The 13,941-nt window shown below is 38.4% G+C and overlaps 2 protein-coding genes across 2 annotated transcripts in view; both read left to right on the top strand.

The window, feature by feature from the left end:
• Window positions 1-13,941, top strand: part of LOC308086080 (uncharacterized protein) — a 499,718-nt gene that overhangs the window by 336,456 nt on the left and 149,321 nt on the right. The gene's annotated exons all lie outside the window — the stretch shown is intronic.
• On the top strand, window positions 7,414-10,785 carry LOC308085382 (lysozyme C II-like). The gene is made up of 5 exons (XM_080428530.1): window positions 7,414-7,586; window positions 8,365-8,467; window positions 8,593-8,754; window positions 9,518-9,596; window positions 10,583-10,785. Exons 1-5 carry the CDS (start codon window positions 7,557-7,559, stop codon window positions 10,647-10,649), a joined length of 441 nt encoding a protein of 146 aa, XP_080284656.1. The 5' UTR covers window positions 7,414-7,556; the 3' UTR covers window positions 10,650-10,785.

Here is a 13,941-nt window from a genome sequence, read left to right as displayed (position 1 = left end):
TGAGTAAAAGTACAAAAGTATTGGCATCAAAATGTACTTTTAAGTACCAAAAGTAAAAGTACTCATTACAGAATGTCCCATATATATATATATATATATATATATATATATATATATATATATATATATATATATATATATATATATATATATATATATATAGCTTACTTTAAACATAGTAAACATCAATTTAAAGATGGTTGGAATTTTTGAGAAAATTGTGTGCCACAATTACAGCTGTGTACAGCATGTATTTTCATGTTGATATTTGAACTGTTTGGTTGCTACTATATATGTCTATGAAATTAACTCAAGGACCCCAACGGAAACAAGTCCGCAAGGACTTTTTTGGCCGGACCTTTTAGACAAAAGCATTATAAATGTAACTGTGTTGTTTTACATTCTTTTGCCTAATAAAAATGTCAATCAAAAAAAAAAAAAGGCCAAGCTATAGTTTGCTACTTACTTATCATAATTATTCATCACGTTATTTACTCAGTCTTACTCTATGGCTCGGACACGGACTCTTGACCAAGGCAGAGAAGTCACTAGATCTGTGCATGGCCCTTGATGTATCATTGCAGGACCACAGGACATGGCACAACCACGGAGGAGCTGCACTGCATGGTGGATAGGGACAGCTTGTGACTACCAAGTCCTGACATGAAAACTCACTTGTAGATCTCTGGACTGATATTTGTATACATACCAGTGAAACTATTCTGAACACTCGATCTGTTCATCTCTCAATAAACAGCTGTACGCCTTCATAGATGTGTACAGTACATATACATATATATATACAGATAATATTTACACATTTACAGAGGAACAAGGTCCCTCAAGTATTAATTTGTCATTTACTATCAATTATTTTATCAGGTATTTGGAACAATTAAAAATGTTCACATAAATGTGTTGACCCAATGAAACTACACCACCTGTTGGTGACATATATAATATTCAGTCTGTAAGACAAGTCTAGTGCCAGTCTGTGTTAATAATCAAGCCTATTAAACATAAACATAGCACAACCAGTTTGTAAATTTGTTTTTGGTAGATTCTGTCTCTATTGTAACAATGCTTTCTGGTAATAACATTCATACCATTGGAAAGCCTGTTTATTTCCCTTAAACCGAGAAAGCATCTGTGTCATTTTAGATTTGAGCTATTATATATATTGCAACATATACGTTTTTCAGAAAACTCTTAGGAATTAGAACATTGTTTTTTATAACAGTGGTGATTTGGTCTCAAACATAGCAGATGTACAAGCTCACAGTGCATCACTTCGTGCCGCTTTGTGCGCTTGTACATCTGCTATTTTTGAACATTTTTTGAAAATATTTGAATAATTTAGATTTTTTTCTTTTTTTTACACACATCATCTCTTCTGGTGGTCCCTTGCAAAAATATTTTCAGATGGGGGTCTGCGGAAAAATACATATAATTTTGCATGTCCTTGGCACAAAAACAGTTTGAAAACTACTGATTTAGAAGGCATTTGTAGAGTCGGCCTCAGGTCTTAATGGGTTAATGGGTGGCCCATTTGTAAGGAACATGCATTTGTGGTACAGCTGAGTATGGAAGATGCAAAGATTTGACAAATCTCTGCCAATGCCAAAATATCTTTCAAACGGCATAAAAGTTATTGCCAAGAAGCGTTATTACAACAGAGAACAAATCTACGCAAACACAATTTACGAACTGTTTGTGCTTTGTTGTTAATACTGTATATAAGTTTGTCTGGCGCACACAATAGAAACATTACACACTTGAAATCAAGACATGATGAGGCCATGGATATCCAACTAATTCTTCATTTTATTTATTCAGCAGTATAGGCCTACTACAGTAGTAACATTACTGTATGCATTAATGTTAAAGATGTACAGTTGACCACTTTATTTCATTGACCACAAACATGATGAACTCATGAATATCTATTAAATGCTTACGGATATGATGTAATTAGTTACATGACATTACTTTTATGGGTCTTATATTAAGGTGCTAAATGTTTATTGTTTTTGTCACTTTCAAGTTTTCTTTAATCTTCAGAGAGGCCTAATCTGATTTCCTATCCAGGAATGTGATTCAAATCTGAGTTGCAAAAATCTATTTCCATATGTTTTCTTTTTGCTGTTCAGACAAAAACAATGTGACTCCAATCTCGGTGCAACAGCTATTCCTCACCCAACGGTGGCCTGTGAGTATATTGTGAGTATATGGGCCCTCAAATAATAGGCGGAACACTAAGATTTCATTGATAATATTACATAGTATACAAATTGGATGTAAAAAATGAGCTATCAATGTGATGATATGTATGTATCACACTACATAGTGACCGCACCTGTTTCATGTAACACTAGGTTTATTTGCATCTGTGACATTGTAATGTGATTCAAATGTTTGTTATTGTTTCTCATTGTCTCCGCCAGGCCGAAAGGCATGGCGAGAGAGTATGTTTTGCCCCCTGTCCGTCCGTCCGTGTGTGTGTGTGTGTGTGTGTGTGTGTGTGTGTGTGTGTGTGTGTGTGTGTGTGTGTGTGTGTGTGTGTCCGTCCGTGTGTCCGTGTGTCCGTCATTCTGTCATTTTGTGTACAGCTAATCTCCGGCACCGTTGGCTTGATCGCAACGAAACTGTGCACACACACTCCCTGGATGACAGAGCAGAACCTCTGCCCCAAATTTTTCAAATTAGCCTTTTATAGCGCCACCAGGAGGCCGCTTTTTGCAAAACACACTTCTTGACAGTACTCCTACAGATTTTATCCAAACATCACGCAAATCAGTACACAGTATCTCTATAGTCATGTGATCAACACGGATCTGTCCAATTTTCCATATTTCATCCTGATTGGCTAAGGTTGGCTTCCAAAGTTTGCAGGATTGCTCCGTTTTCAACAAAATGCCTCAAATCATGAACGCAGCTTGCGATTTCCGTGAGATTTCACACGCACATTCCCACTAGGCCGAGGAAGAAATGCCACTTGAAAATGTTCAAATCAGCCTCATGGTGGCGCTATAAATGGACGATTTATGTTTTTACCTATAACTGCACCGATCTGCATGAAACTTTGCACGCACACTCCCTAGAGGCCAAGGAAAAACAACTGACCTGCATTTTTCACATTTGCCTTTCATAGCGCCACCAGGAGGCCGACTTATGTAAAACACATTCTTTGATATTAAGCCTTCAAAATTTATCCAAATTTCACGCACATCGGTACACTTGATCTCTATAGTCATTGACATCTAAAGTTTGCAGGAGTGGCCCGTTTTGAACAAAATGCCACAAATCATGAATGCAGCGTCCGATTGCGACACTTTGCACGCACATTCGCACTACATTGAAGAACAAATGCCACCCTTTTAACATTGCCCTATTATAGCGCCACCATGAGGCCAATTTTGCAACACTTTTCTTTTTTATATTACTCCTACAAATTCAAACATCATGCAAATCGGTACACATATAGTCACGTGATCAAGATGGTTCCATCCAATTTTTCATATTCCATCCTGATTGGCTAATTCCGAACATTGCTGCCCCACAATAACCTACCTGACCTGGCGGAGACCTGTGCTCCGAGCAGCACTTTTTCTAGTTATGTATGTATTTTATATGTTGTTATCAGGGCGTCCTTGAAAAAAAGAGCTTGCTCTCAATGGGCTTCCCTGAATAAATAAAGGAAAAAGAAAGAAAGAATATTTGTTGCTGTCCGGCAGAAACCAGCAAACTCAATTTTTTCGCTTTCGCATTTTTCCCCCCATAAATCAGTGCTATTGAACACCCTTTACGTCTGTGTGTTGATTAAAAAAAGATTGAACCAATGAAAAGCATTAAAAAGTGCTTCTGACAAAACCAGCTAACTCCATTGGATCCTCAAACTTTCTGCTAAACCAGCTAAGTCCAGCAAAGGGGGGTGGAGTTAGCTGGTTTTGCTGACTCCAGGCTCCACCCCCTTTTGACCTCCGACCTCATTGTGAGCTTGGAGGTCCATTCAGCTGTTCTTAGTAATGATGAACAAAACCTCCTAACTCCACTTTTTGTTTTGTTTTTGTCATTTCCTGAAAAATGGAACATTTTTTGAGTTAGCTGGTTGCTGCCGGACAGCAGAGATATATAATATATGTATGAATGTATATGTCTGCACACATATTACGTGTATTAACTTAATACATTTTCTACTGGGAGCTACAGTGTGCAGACATCCCTTCCTTTCCGCCAATGTACGTTTTGTTGCCCAGCACCTAACACGTTTTTTGGGATGTGCGTACTTCCCTCTGTATTCTATGTATATGTCTCCCTGCTGAGCACATTATAACCATTCAACCATTTATAATTATGTTTTTCTTTAATATTTAGAACTCACTCGGTCCAAGTCAAAAAGTGATGCACTTATATAGTAGCCTACAGACTGTATACGCTGACATTTATAAAAGCTCACTTTTGGCCGGCGACCTTTGGTCACCTGCAGATTTATTTTACATTTCTCGCTGGATTTAGAGGAATATCTCATTTTAATTTAACGATTAGAATGATACTTGTCATGAAAGAATAACTCCACAAACTGTCCCTTTACTCTCTCACTTTCATCTCACCATGTGCCCTAGTTGACCAATAAGATGACCTCCAAACAGACAAGGCCTCACACCCCCCCCCCAACCCATGACCACACAGTGTGTACTTATATTCTTCCAAACCAAACACCCAACCCATGACTACATACAGTAGCACTTCTCCTTAATCTCAGTTTTTACTTCCTCTTCTTACTTGTGAAACTTGTGCAAACGTCAACTTTACAGAAGTAAGGCTGACGTTGAAAGCAAACAATTCCCTCTGTGAGGTTAAGTGAAGTGAACCGACACATAGGCAGTGGTGGAAAGTAACTAAGTACATTTACTTAAGTACTGTACTTAAGTACAATTTTGAGGTATTTGTACTTTACTTGAGTATTTCCAATTTCCAATACTTTTACTTCTACTCCACTACATCTCAGAGGCAAATATTGTACTTTTACTCCACTACATTTACTTGAAAACTTTAGTTACTAGTTACTTTTCAGATGTAAATTATGATATAATGAAACATACATTAACCACTTTAGCCCTATTTTATACCTAGGCTATTTGAAAATAGCAGATCTACAAGCTCACAACGCGTCGCAGCGCGACGCGTTGTGAGCTTGTAGATCTGCTATTTTCAAATATTTAGTACTTTTACTTTTGATACTTTAAGTACATTTTGATGCCAATACTTTTGTACTTTTACTCAAGTACATTTTTTATTCTGGACTTTTACTTGTAACAGAGTATTTTTATATTGCAGTATTGGTACTTTTACTTAAGTAAAGAATTTGAGTACTTTTTCCACCACTGCACATAGGCTACATTCATAGTTCAGTCAGATAACTCACCAATAGATTGTGACCATTGATAGCTTGACAACATCTTATTTATAAAATATCAAGTGTGAATATTGTATTTGATCTTGGCGTTCAGGCTCTAACATTACATCCCTGCTCAGCATATTAGAAGAGCAGGGAGATATGCAAGGGATAATGTACCCTTTGCCGGTCGTTGTTGATAGATAACCCCCGACATTATGATTAAACACCGAGGCGATACCCCTAATGTAGGGCACATTAGGGTACATTATCCAGCTTAAAGGTTCTATGACATTCATTTTCACTTTTTTTATTTTTTATGTTTTTTTGGGGGTTTTATGACCTCAATTACACCCAAAAAATCTGAACTTTGAACATTCAGTGGATTTTCTGTGGTCTGGGGTTTTCTGAATAATTAGGCTGAAAAGTAATCTGAGTTTGGCCCTTTGGCAGTGAGGTCACAGCCGATTAATCCCGCCCACTCTCCTCCTCGCCCCTCCCCTCCCCTATCCTTTCCTTTGGGGGGGGGCGGAGCAGAGGCGATGATTGACAGGCAAAATCCCTCACCAGTGACACCCGCAGGCAAAGATTTCTTTGTTCATTGCAGTTGAAAAGGCTTTAGAGATGTGAGAGAAAAACACCTGCCATGGATCAATGGAGTGGATTTTTTTGTTAAAACTTTCTATACACGTTTGAAGGACCATGACAAAGACTTTTAATGTGTGGTAAAACTGAACGTCATGAAACCTTTAATACACGGCTACTTAATAAATAAATTAATACATTGACCCAAAAGTAACAACAAAACGTAAAAGTATTTCCTTGCTTAGGGCAATGAAAGTATTCCATAAGTGTTGCGCTGGGCGGACACGGTCGCCTCGGAAAACAAGGAAGTGTAGTGGATCAAATTGAATAAATCTTTGGTTACTGCATCGTCTATTTCTTGCTTTCTTGAGAGCAACGTTTAGTTGTATATGACATGGTGTGTTTGCTTACATGGCTGTCATGTTGGATACAGCATAAAATCAAGCAGCGCAGGTTGATATGAGCAGGTGTTTTGAGTCTTTTATTATAGACAGCGGTCTGTTATAGAGCTCATCGGTCATTATGAGTTTATGAGTTTATTGGGATCCCCATTAGCTGGTGCATAACAACAGCTAATCTTCCTGGGGTCCACACATAACATAAAACATGACAATAGCTTATTTTCTGATTCCCCATTTCCTTGGAAAGCTAAAAATAATAGTAATAAAATAATTTTACAAATGTCTCCCTTTACTTTTACTTCGATTAAAGTAAAAACAAACTAAACTAGAAAAAGTGCTCCTCGGAGCACAGGTCTCCGCCAAGTCAGGTAGGTTAGTGTGGGCCAGCAATGTTCGGAATTCGCCAATCAGGCTGGAATGTGAAAAATCGGACTGATCCGTCTGGATCACTTGACTAACGGACGGACAGGGGGCAAAAAATACTCTCGCCATGCCTTTCGGCCTGGCGGAGACAATAAATAAATAAAATCCTAATCATAACTGTAAAAGGGTGTGTGTGTGTGTGTCTATGTGAGCGAAAGTTCCATGTTCCTCCTGCACGTGTTTAAAAACTCCTACTTGGATGAACGTGTGTGTGCTGTGTGTGTACCATAACCTGTCTGCAGCTTGTGTAATTACAATCTTTGGATTTCGAGATGCCTCTTCAATTGTCTTTTGAAACTTGATTTTAGTTTTTTCTTTAGAAATCTGATCTGGTAGTGTTAGAGTTCAATGCAGGTCATTATCCAGAAATGATAATAAACATCTATAACAAACTCCCCCAGGGGGAAACGGATCCCTAAGGAACACAGAGCCTATTGGTGGTGCTGGGGTGGTGGTGGGAGTAAATAAAGCACAATACAACATCAGTGGCAGCACTGACAGCAAGAGGAAGTTCAATGGATCAGGTGAGCTTCCAGTAAGTAGACCGCAAACTTGATCAGCTGCTTGACACGTCACATACAGTACATCACATGTGTGTGAACCAGTATATCTGACTGAACGCAGCTCGCAGGCTACGCAGCATTTCAGTAACGCGTAGTACAGAGCACAGTACAGTACAGCACAGTACAGTACAGTACAGTAGACGATATAAACAGACAGATATTTACTGTGGACGTTCAGAAACATCCAGAATGAAGACGTTGCTGTTTGTCTTGATGGTGGTAAGTTCTGTCAATTTAATCTCAATTCAATTCAATTCAATTCAATTCAGCTTTATTGGCATGAGAACACATACGTTTACATTGCCAGAGCAAGTGTCAAAACAAAGTAAAAACAATTTAAGAAAGACATGGGGAAAGTATGTACAGTCGGTCGGAGGGGGTTCAGCAGTGTGTTAAACAGAGCTATACGTCACATTGTGACGATATATACATGTTATATACATGTTATATATAAATTATATATATACATGTTTTATATACATATTATATACACATGTTATATATACATGTTATATATACATGTTATATATACATGTTATATACATGTTATATATAACATGTATATTATACTATATATACATGGTATAAAGCTTTTTGAAACAATTTGTTTTTGAAAGCATTTTTACCAAACCTATTTAAAATAGCATGCAAAAGATTTAAAATGTCTCTAAAGGTCTGACAGCTTTGTTTTGTCTGACACTATTATTATGACATCATAGTCCAGTTATATGAGATAATCACTATAATCTTGGTCAGAATCTTTAACCCTTTAAAAGCCGGGAGAGCATCTGTTTCCTTTTAAATTCAAAGCAATGGCTAGTCAAAAATAGCAGATCTACAAGCTCACAGCTGCGAGCTTAGCCTACATCTGCATTTTTTGGTATATATATACATATAATTCCGGGGGTCGTCCTTGCATGAAAAAGTTAGCAACATACGTTTTTCAGAAAAAAATAATCGTCAACTAATATTTCATGATGTTGACACCATCCCATAGCTGGTGGGGGCGTCCAGCGCCAAGGTGTACGCACGATGTGAGTGGGCCAGGATCCTTAAGAGCTATGGGATGGATGGTTACCGCGGTTACAGCCTGCCTAACTGTGAGTACAACAACCTATTGTTTCTGTACTTCCATGTGCTTTTTCTCTGCAACCTTCTAAATAAAGTATTCAATCAAGTATTCAATCACATGCCAACACTGATGGTTGTAGTATTTTCATCTTAGGGGTGTGTCTGTCCAAGTGGGAGTCGGACTACAACACACAGGCGACCAATCACAACACAGACGGCTCCACGGACTATGGGATCTTCCAGATCAACAGCCGCTTCTGGTGTGAGGATTACCACACCCCTGGAGCGGTCAACGTGTGTGGGGTCAAGTGCAACGGTCAGTGTGTGTGTGTGTGTGTGTGTGTGTGTGTGTGTGTGTGTGTGTGTGTGTGTGTGTGTGTGTGTGTGTGTGTGTGTGTGTGTGTGGGTCATGTCAAAGGAGCACTTCAGCCATTTATCTTCATATAATTGGTCCTTATTAATGCTCATTATAATATTATTTTACTTATAGTTATTTTTGAAAATGTTTGACACATCTTTAAAGTATTTGCGAATTTTAATTTCTAAAATATTACACAAATCCTCTCTTCTGGGCTATGTCTGGCACACAATATTTTCAGATGGGGGTCCACAGCCAAATAAATATCGATTTCGGGGCCCTTGACATAAAAATGTTGAATCCCTGGTGTGAAGGTTAAATACAGTGCCTTCATTGAAAGCAGCACCCCCTGCAGACAGAACCGAGCATTGCAGCTGAAACATGCTCACACCATGAAGAGAGAAAAGATCACAGAGATCCCATCAGGGGGCCTCTGGGGCCACAGGCGCACTGTTTGTTCCAATCCGCACCATATGGGCTACAAACACTTTTAGTCACTCCAAAAACACACTGCACTCTGCACATACACAACATCCAACACTACATCGAACACAGGAATGGATTTGAAGGCCGCGTAGTGGGCCTGAAAATCTGCAAAACACCCTAGAACGTCCACTTCAAACTACAGATGTATGTGTATATATGACAGATTCATTTGTTATTAAACTACAGAATCATATGTTTATAAAGTACAGATGTGTTTTGTGTGTTTTTGTCACAGAGCTGCTGACTGGTGATGTCAGCGTAGCGATCCGCTGTGCTAAACGTGTTGTTCAGGATCCCAACGGCATGGCAGCATGGTGAGATTATTATCATTATTTATTAATATTATTATTATTATTATTACTTACATTTCCTTTTTAAGTAGCAAAAAACACCATTGCTGGGTAGAAATCTCCTATCTTCATATAACAACGTTTTTTTTTTAATTTTCATCAAGAAAAAATAGCCAAAATAGCAGATCTACAAGGTTACAACACGTCACACGATGCAACGCATTGAGAGCTTGTAGATCTGCTCACTATTTCTGAACGTTTTCGTTCCATTTCCTGAAAAGTAAAAGGTTTTGGACACAGGTTTCCACGTGACAGCAGCCATTACATTTCTACAGAGGGTCTCAAAGTGTGGTCCAGGGACCCTCTGGGTAACCTTGAGGGGGTTCCAAATGGACCCTTACAGGTCTGTAACTCTGAGTGTACAAATGGAACCTCTGTTCCAAGTGGAACACTTGTACACTCTCAGAGTTGTGGTGGTCCTTGAAATTAAACAGTCATTGGTTCTCAAACTTTTTCATGTCAAGGACCCCCAAAATGACATCTATTTGGCCGCGGACCCCAATCTCAAAATATGTTGTTCCAGGGACCCCCATGAAGCAAAGATTTGCTTTAAAAAATACATATTCAAAGTTTTGCAACATTTTTCACAATTTTTCAAAAATAGCAGATCTACAAACTCATAGCGTAGCACTCGGTGCCGCACTGTGAGCTTGTAGATCTGCTATTTTTGAATAGCCAAAGTATAAAAGGTGGTTCAAATGATTGTGACGCGTTATTAACACATTTTGCTGGCAACCCCCTGGTACCCCTCCGAGGACCCCTGGGGGTCCCCGGACCCCACTTTGAGAACCAATGAGTTACAGAACCACTGGCATTGTAATTGTTTATCAGACATGAAGTCTACATACCAGCCTCTGACACGGTGATTAAAAACCTGGTTCTGGAACCGATCCCGGCACCGGACCCCAACCCTAGTTGTTTATGGTTGTTTGTTTATGGTTGTGTTTCAGGGTGGCCTGGCGTCGTTACTGTCAGAACCAGGATCTGAGCTCCTATGTGGCTGGATGTGGACTGTGATCCATCCATCAATTCATCCATCCTTTTTATGGTGGGATATGAGGGAATATCTCACAACATTGTTGTCTAAAGCATGCACCTCTTTTAGCTAGTGGTGGAAAATAATTAAGTACATTTACTTAAGTACAGTACCTTTTTTTTAAAACTTTATTTGAGTATGTCCAATTTTCAGTACTTTTACTCCACTACATCTCAGAGACAAATATTGTATTTGTATTCCACTGCAATCATTTGAAAACTTTAGTTACTTTGTAGATTTTGATTATTACAAAACATACATTAACCACTTCAGCCCTATTTAAACTTTGGCTATTTTCAAAATATCTTTTATACATTTTAGGCATGATAATATTTTAGAGGCGAAATGGGACATTCTGCATAATTAGTACTTTCTACTTTTGGTACTTTAAGTTCATTTTGATACCAATATTTTTTGTTCTTTTACACAAGTACATTTTTAATTCCAGACTTTTGCTTGTAACAGAGTATTTCTACATTGCAGTATTGATACTTTTACTTAAGTAAACAATGCGAGTACTTTTTCCACCACTGCTTTTAGCGCAGCAGCACGAGCCATGAGTGCGGCTTTATCCGCCTCTGCTATGATTGGTACTCCATGCATTGAGTACGTGAGGATCCCATTTGAAACAAGCCATTGCTGCTTTCCTGGGCAATCCATTTCAGTTGACCTTGTATTGTAAACTGTACTTCCATGTGCTTTTTTTCTCTGCAAACTTCTAAATAAACTACTCAATCAATTTTGATTGATTGAATATTTTATTAGGCAAAAAAATGTAAAACAGCACAGTTACATTTAAAATACTTTGTCTAACAGGTCCGTTCATAAAAGTCCTTGCGGACTTGTTTCCAATGAGGGCCTTGGTATTCAATTCAATTCAATAATTCATAGTTCAAATATCATTACAAAATAAACAGCAAAAAAAATAACACTATGTACAACAAAAAAAATAAAAAAGAGGGGGGAAAAAAAAATGTACAAGAACAGGGGGGGATGGTCTGCTGTCTAACGGGAAAATGGTACTACCTCCTCCTTTGGCCTCCTGAAAGGTGATTTTTTAAGGCTCTTTTAAATGAGCCCAGCGAACTGCATTTTTTGAGGGATGGAGTTAGACTATTCCAATCCTGGGTGGCAGTGCTGTAGAAGGAGAATTTGCCCATGTTTGTTTTATGGGTGGGTGGTACCAAATTGTTGTTAACGCTCCCGCTGGTATTGTGACAATGACCTTTTTCTTGCCTTGGAAGCTGTGGCTTGACCATGGTTTGAATGAACTTCAGACACAATTTCTGTAATAGGTTTCAACATTAACCTCTTCGTCAGTCATGAGCAGAATCAGAATCAGTTTTATTGTCACATCACAGGTTTACAAGGTAAAAAAACCTCGTTTTTGTACATCGTTCCCATCGCAGCAACGGAACCCTGAATATCAACCACCTCATTGTCAAAGTCAACATCAGGGCAGCTTTGAACACAGAATCACCTGTCCATTTCATCAAGAAAATCATTAAAACTCTGCATTTTTGCTTTGTACCATATTTGATATTTTTGGCTTCATCACACATATCCATAAACTTACAAGTACTTTACTTCTTCCACTACTGTCCAACGTTGGGTCCCGGGACCACCAGAGGTCAAATGGACCCCGACCTCTGCAGGCACTGTAAAGTGATCTAAATCTGCCCCACCTTTACAGCTGCAACATTAAATCGATGCCATGGACACATTAATGCATTACCAGTTACAATGCAATAATAGTGCACAGGTTCTAAATTTAGCCTCAAAATCGACTGATGAACAAAGTACTTCTACTTCCGATGTCTGACCTTGTTGAATGTTGGAACATTACATCATCTCCTTTTTAAAGGTACTGGCAACTTTTATTCTCCATTCAAAACATAGCTAGTGTTTGAAGTGATATTCCTTGCCAATTAACCTTAGTGTTAGTATGTAGAAGCTTAGAGATGTATTATTAATGGTATTATTTAGAGTGTCAGTCAGGACACAAAAAAGGAATGTCCAGCTGAATATATTATTCAGTTAACAGAGCACACTGCACACCTATCCAATATTAAAAAAACTTGCATAAATAGCTGATAAGAGAAAATGAGGACAGAATTATTACAGACAGATGCTTAGTTCACTTGTCATATTAGTGCAGTGACATTTTGTTCCACAGGATGGCAGTCTAACCACAAGGAACGCCACAGGGACCACTAACAGCATAGCCTCATTCCCAGCCTTACTCATCTGCAAAGTGTCTTTGCTATACTATCAGCAAAGACACACTAGAGGAGGCCATCATAAACCAGTGGAGTAAAGTAACTACGTACATTTACTCGAGTACTGTACTTTTTTTTTTTAAGGTATCTTTGAGTATTTCCAGTTTCAGCACTTACTATATCTCAGAGGCAAATATTGTACTTTACTCCACTACAATTTTAAAACTTTAGTTACTAGTTTCTTTGGCAATCTGTATCATTACAACACATGCATTAACCAATTCATCCCTACACACACACTTTATCTAAAGATTTGTATACATTTTGAAAACTTGAAAACTACTTTTGGTCAAGTATATTTTTGAATACTTTTGTACTCTACCAGATGTTTCACATCTGAAAATGGCTTGTGCCATAGAAGACTTGAGTTGTTGAAATATTCAAAATTGTGCCATTTTCAAATAGCTGACGTATATAGGGTTAAAGTGGTTAAACTGATTTTGATGCTATATTAACTCAATTCTGCTGGGGACCACCCAGAACCAGGACCCCTGGGGTCGCCGGACCACACTTTGTAGAACCAGTGAACAGACACTGGTACCTCCAAGACAACCTTGTAGTCAGAACTAAATGTAAATCTTTAAGTCAAAACAATGTGAAAAAAGAAAGTCAGCTAGACCATTTTTAAACATCGGTCCAAACAAATTAAAGAAAGTAGATTACTGTGCAATCAATATGATTAATGACTGATTATTACCTTTGTAAATGTTAAAACAGCTGACTTACAAGCTGACTTGTAGATGCCATTTTCACTTTTGTACAACAATGAATAATACAGGGTTAAAGGCACCCTATTTTTTCCTATCAATCACTCACCCCATGAAGGCGGGAATTCATGGAGATTTTGTTTTGTCGCTTTCCTGAGCCAATAATCCCAACATTTGACTGATTGACGTTGGGTCAGGCTTTAGAAGGCGTTTTTAGAAAGGGCCTCGGGTCTAAATGGGTTAAGGTTGTTCATTCAATGATTATGTGCATCTCCTGCATGCAAAAC

Source organism: Gymnoscopelus braueri (assembly GCF_963280865.1).
Source record: "Gymnoscopelus braueri genome assembly, chromosome: 5".
In the NCBI taxonomy this organism is placed as follows: Eukaryota; Metazoa; Chordata; class Actinopteri; order Myctophiformes; family Myctophidae; genus Gymnoscopelus; species Gymnoscopelus braueri.
Note: the sequence above shows the minus strand (reverse complement) of the source record. Positions and strands in the feature narration are given on the sequence as shown.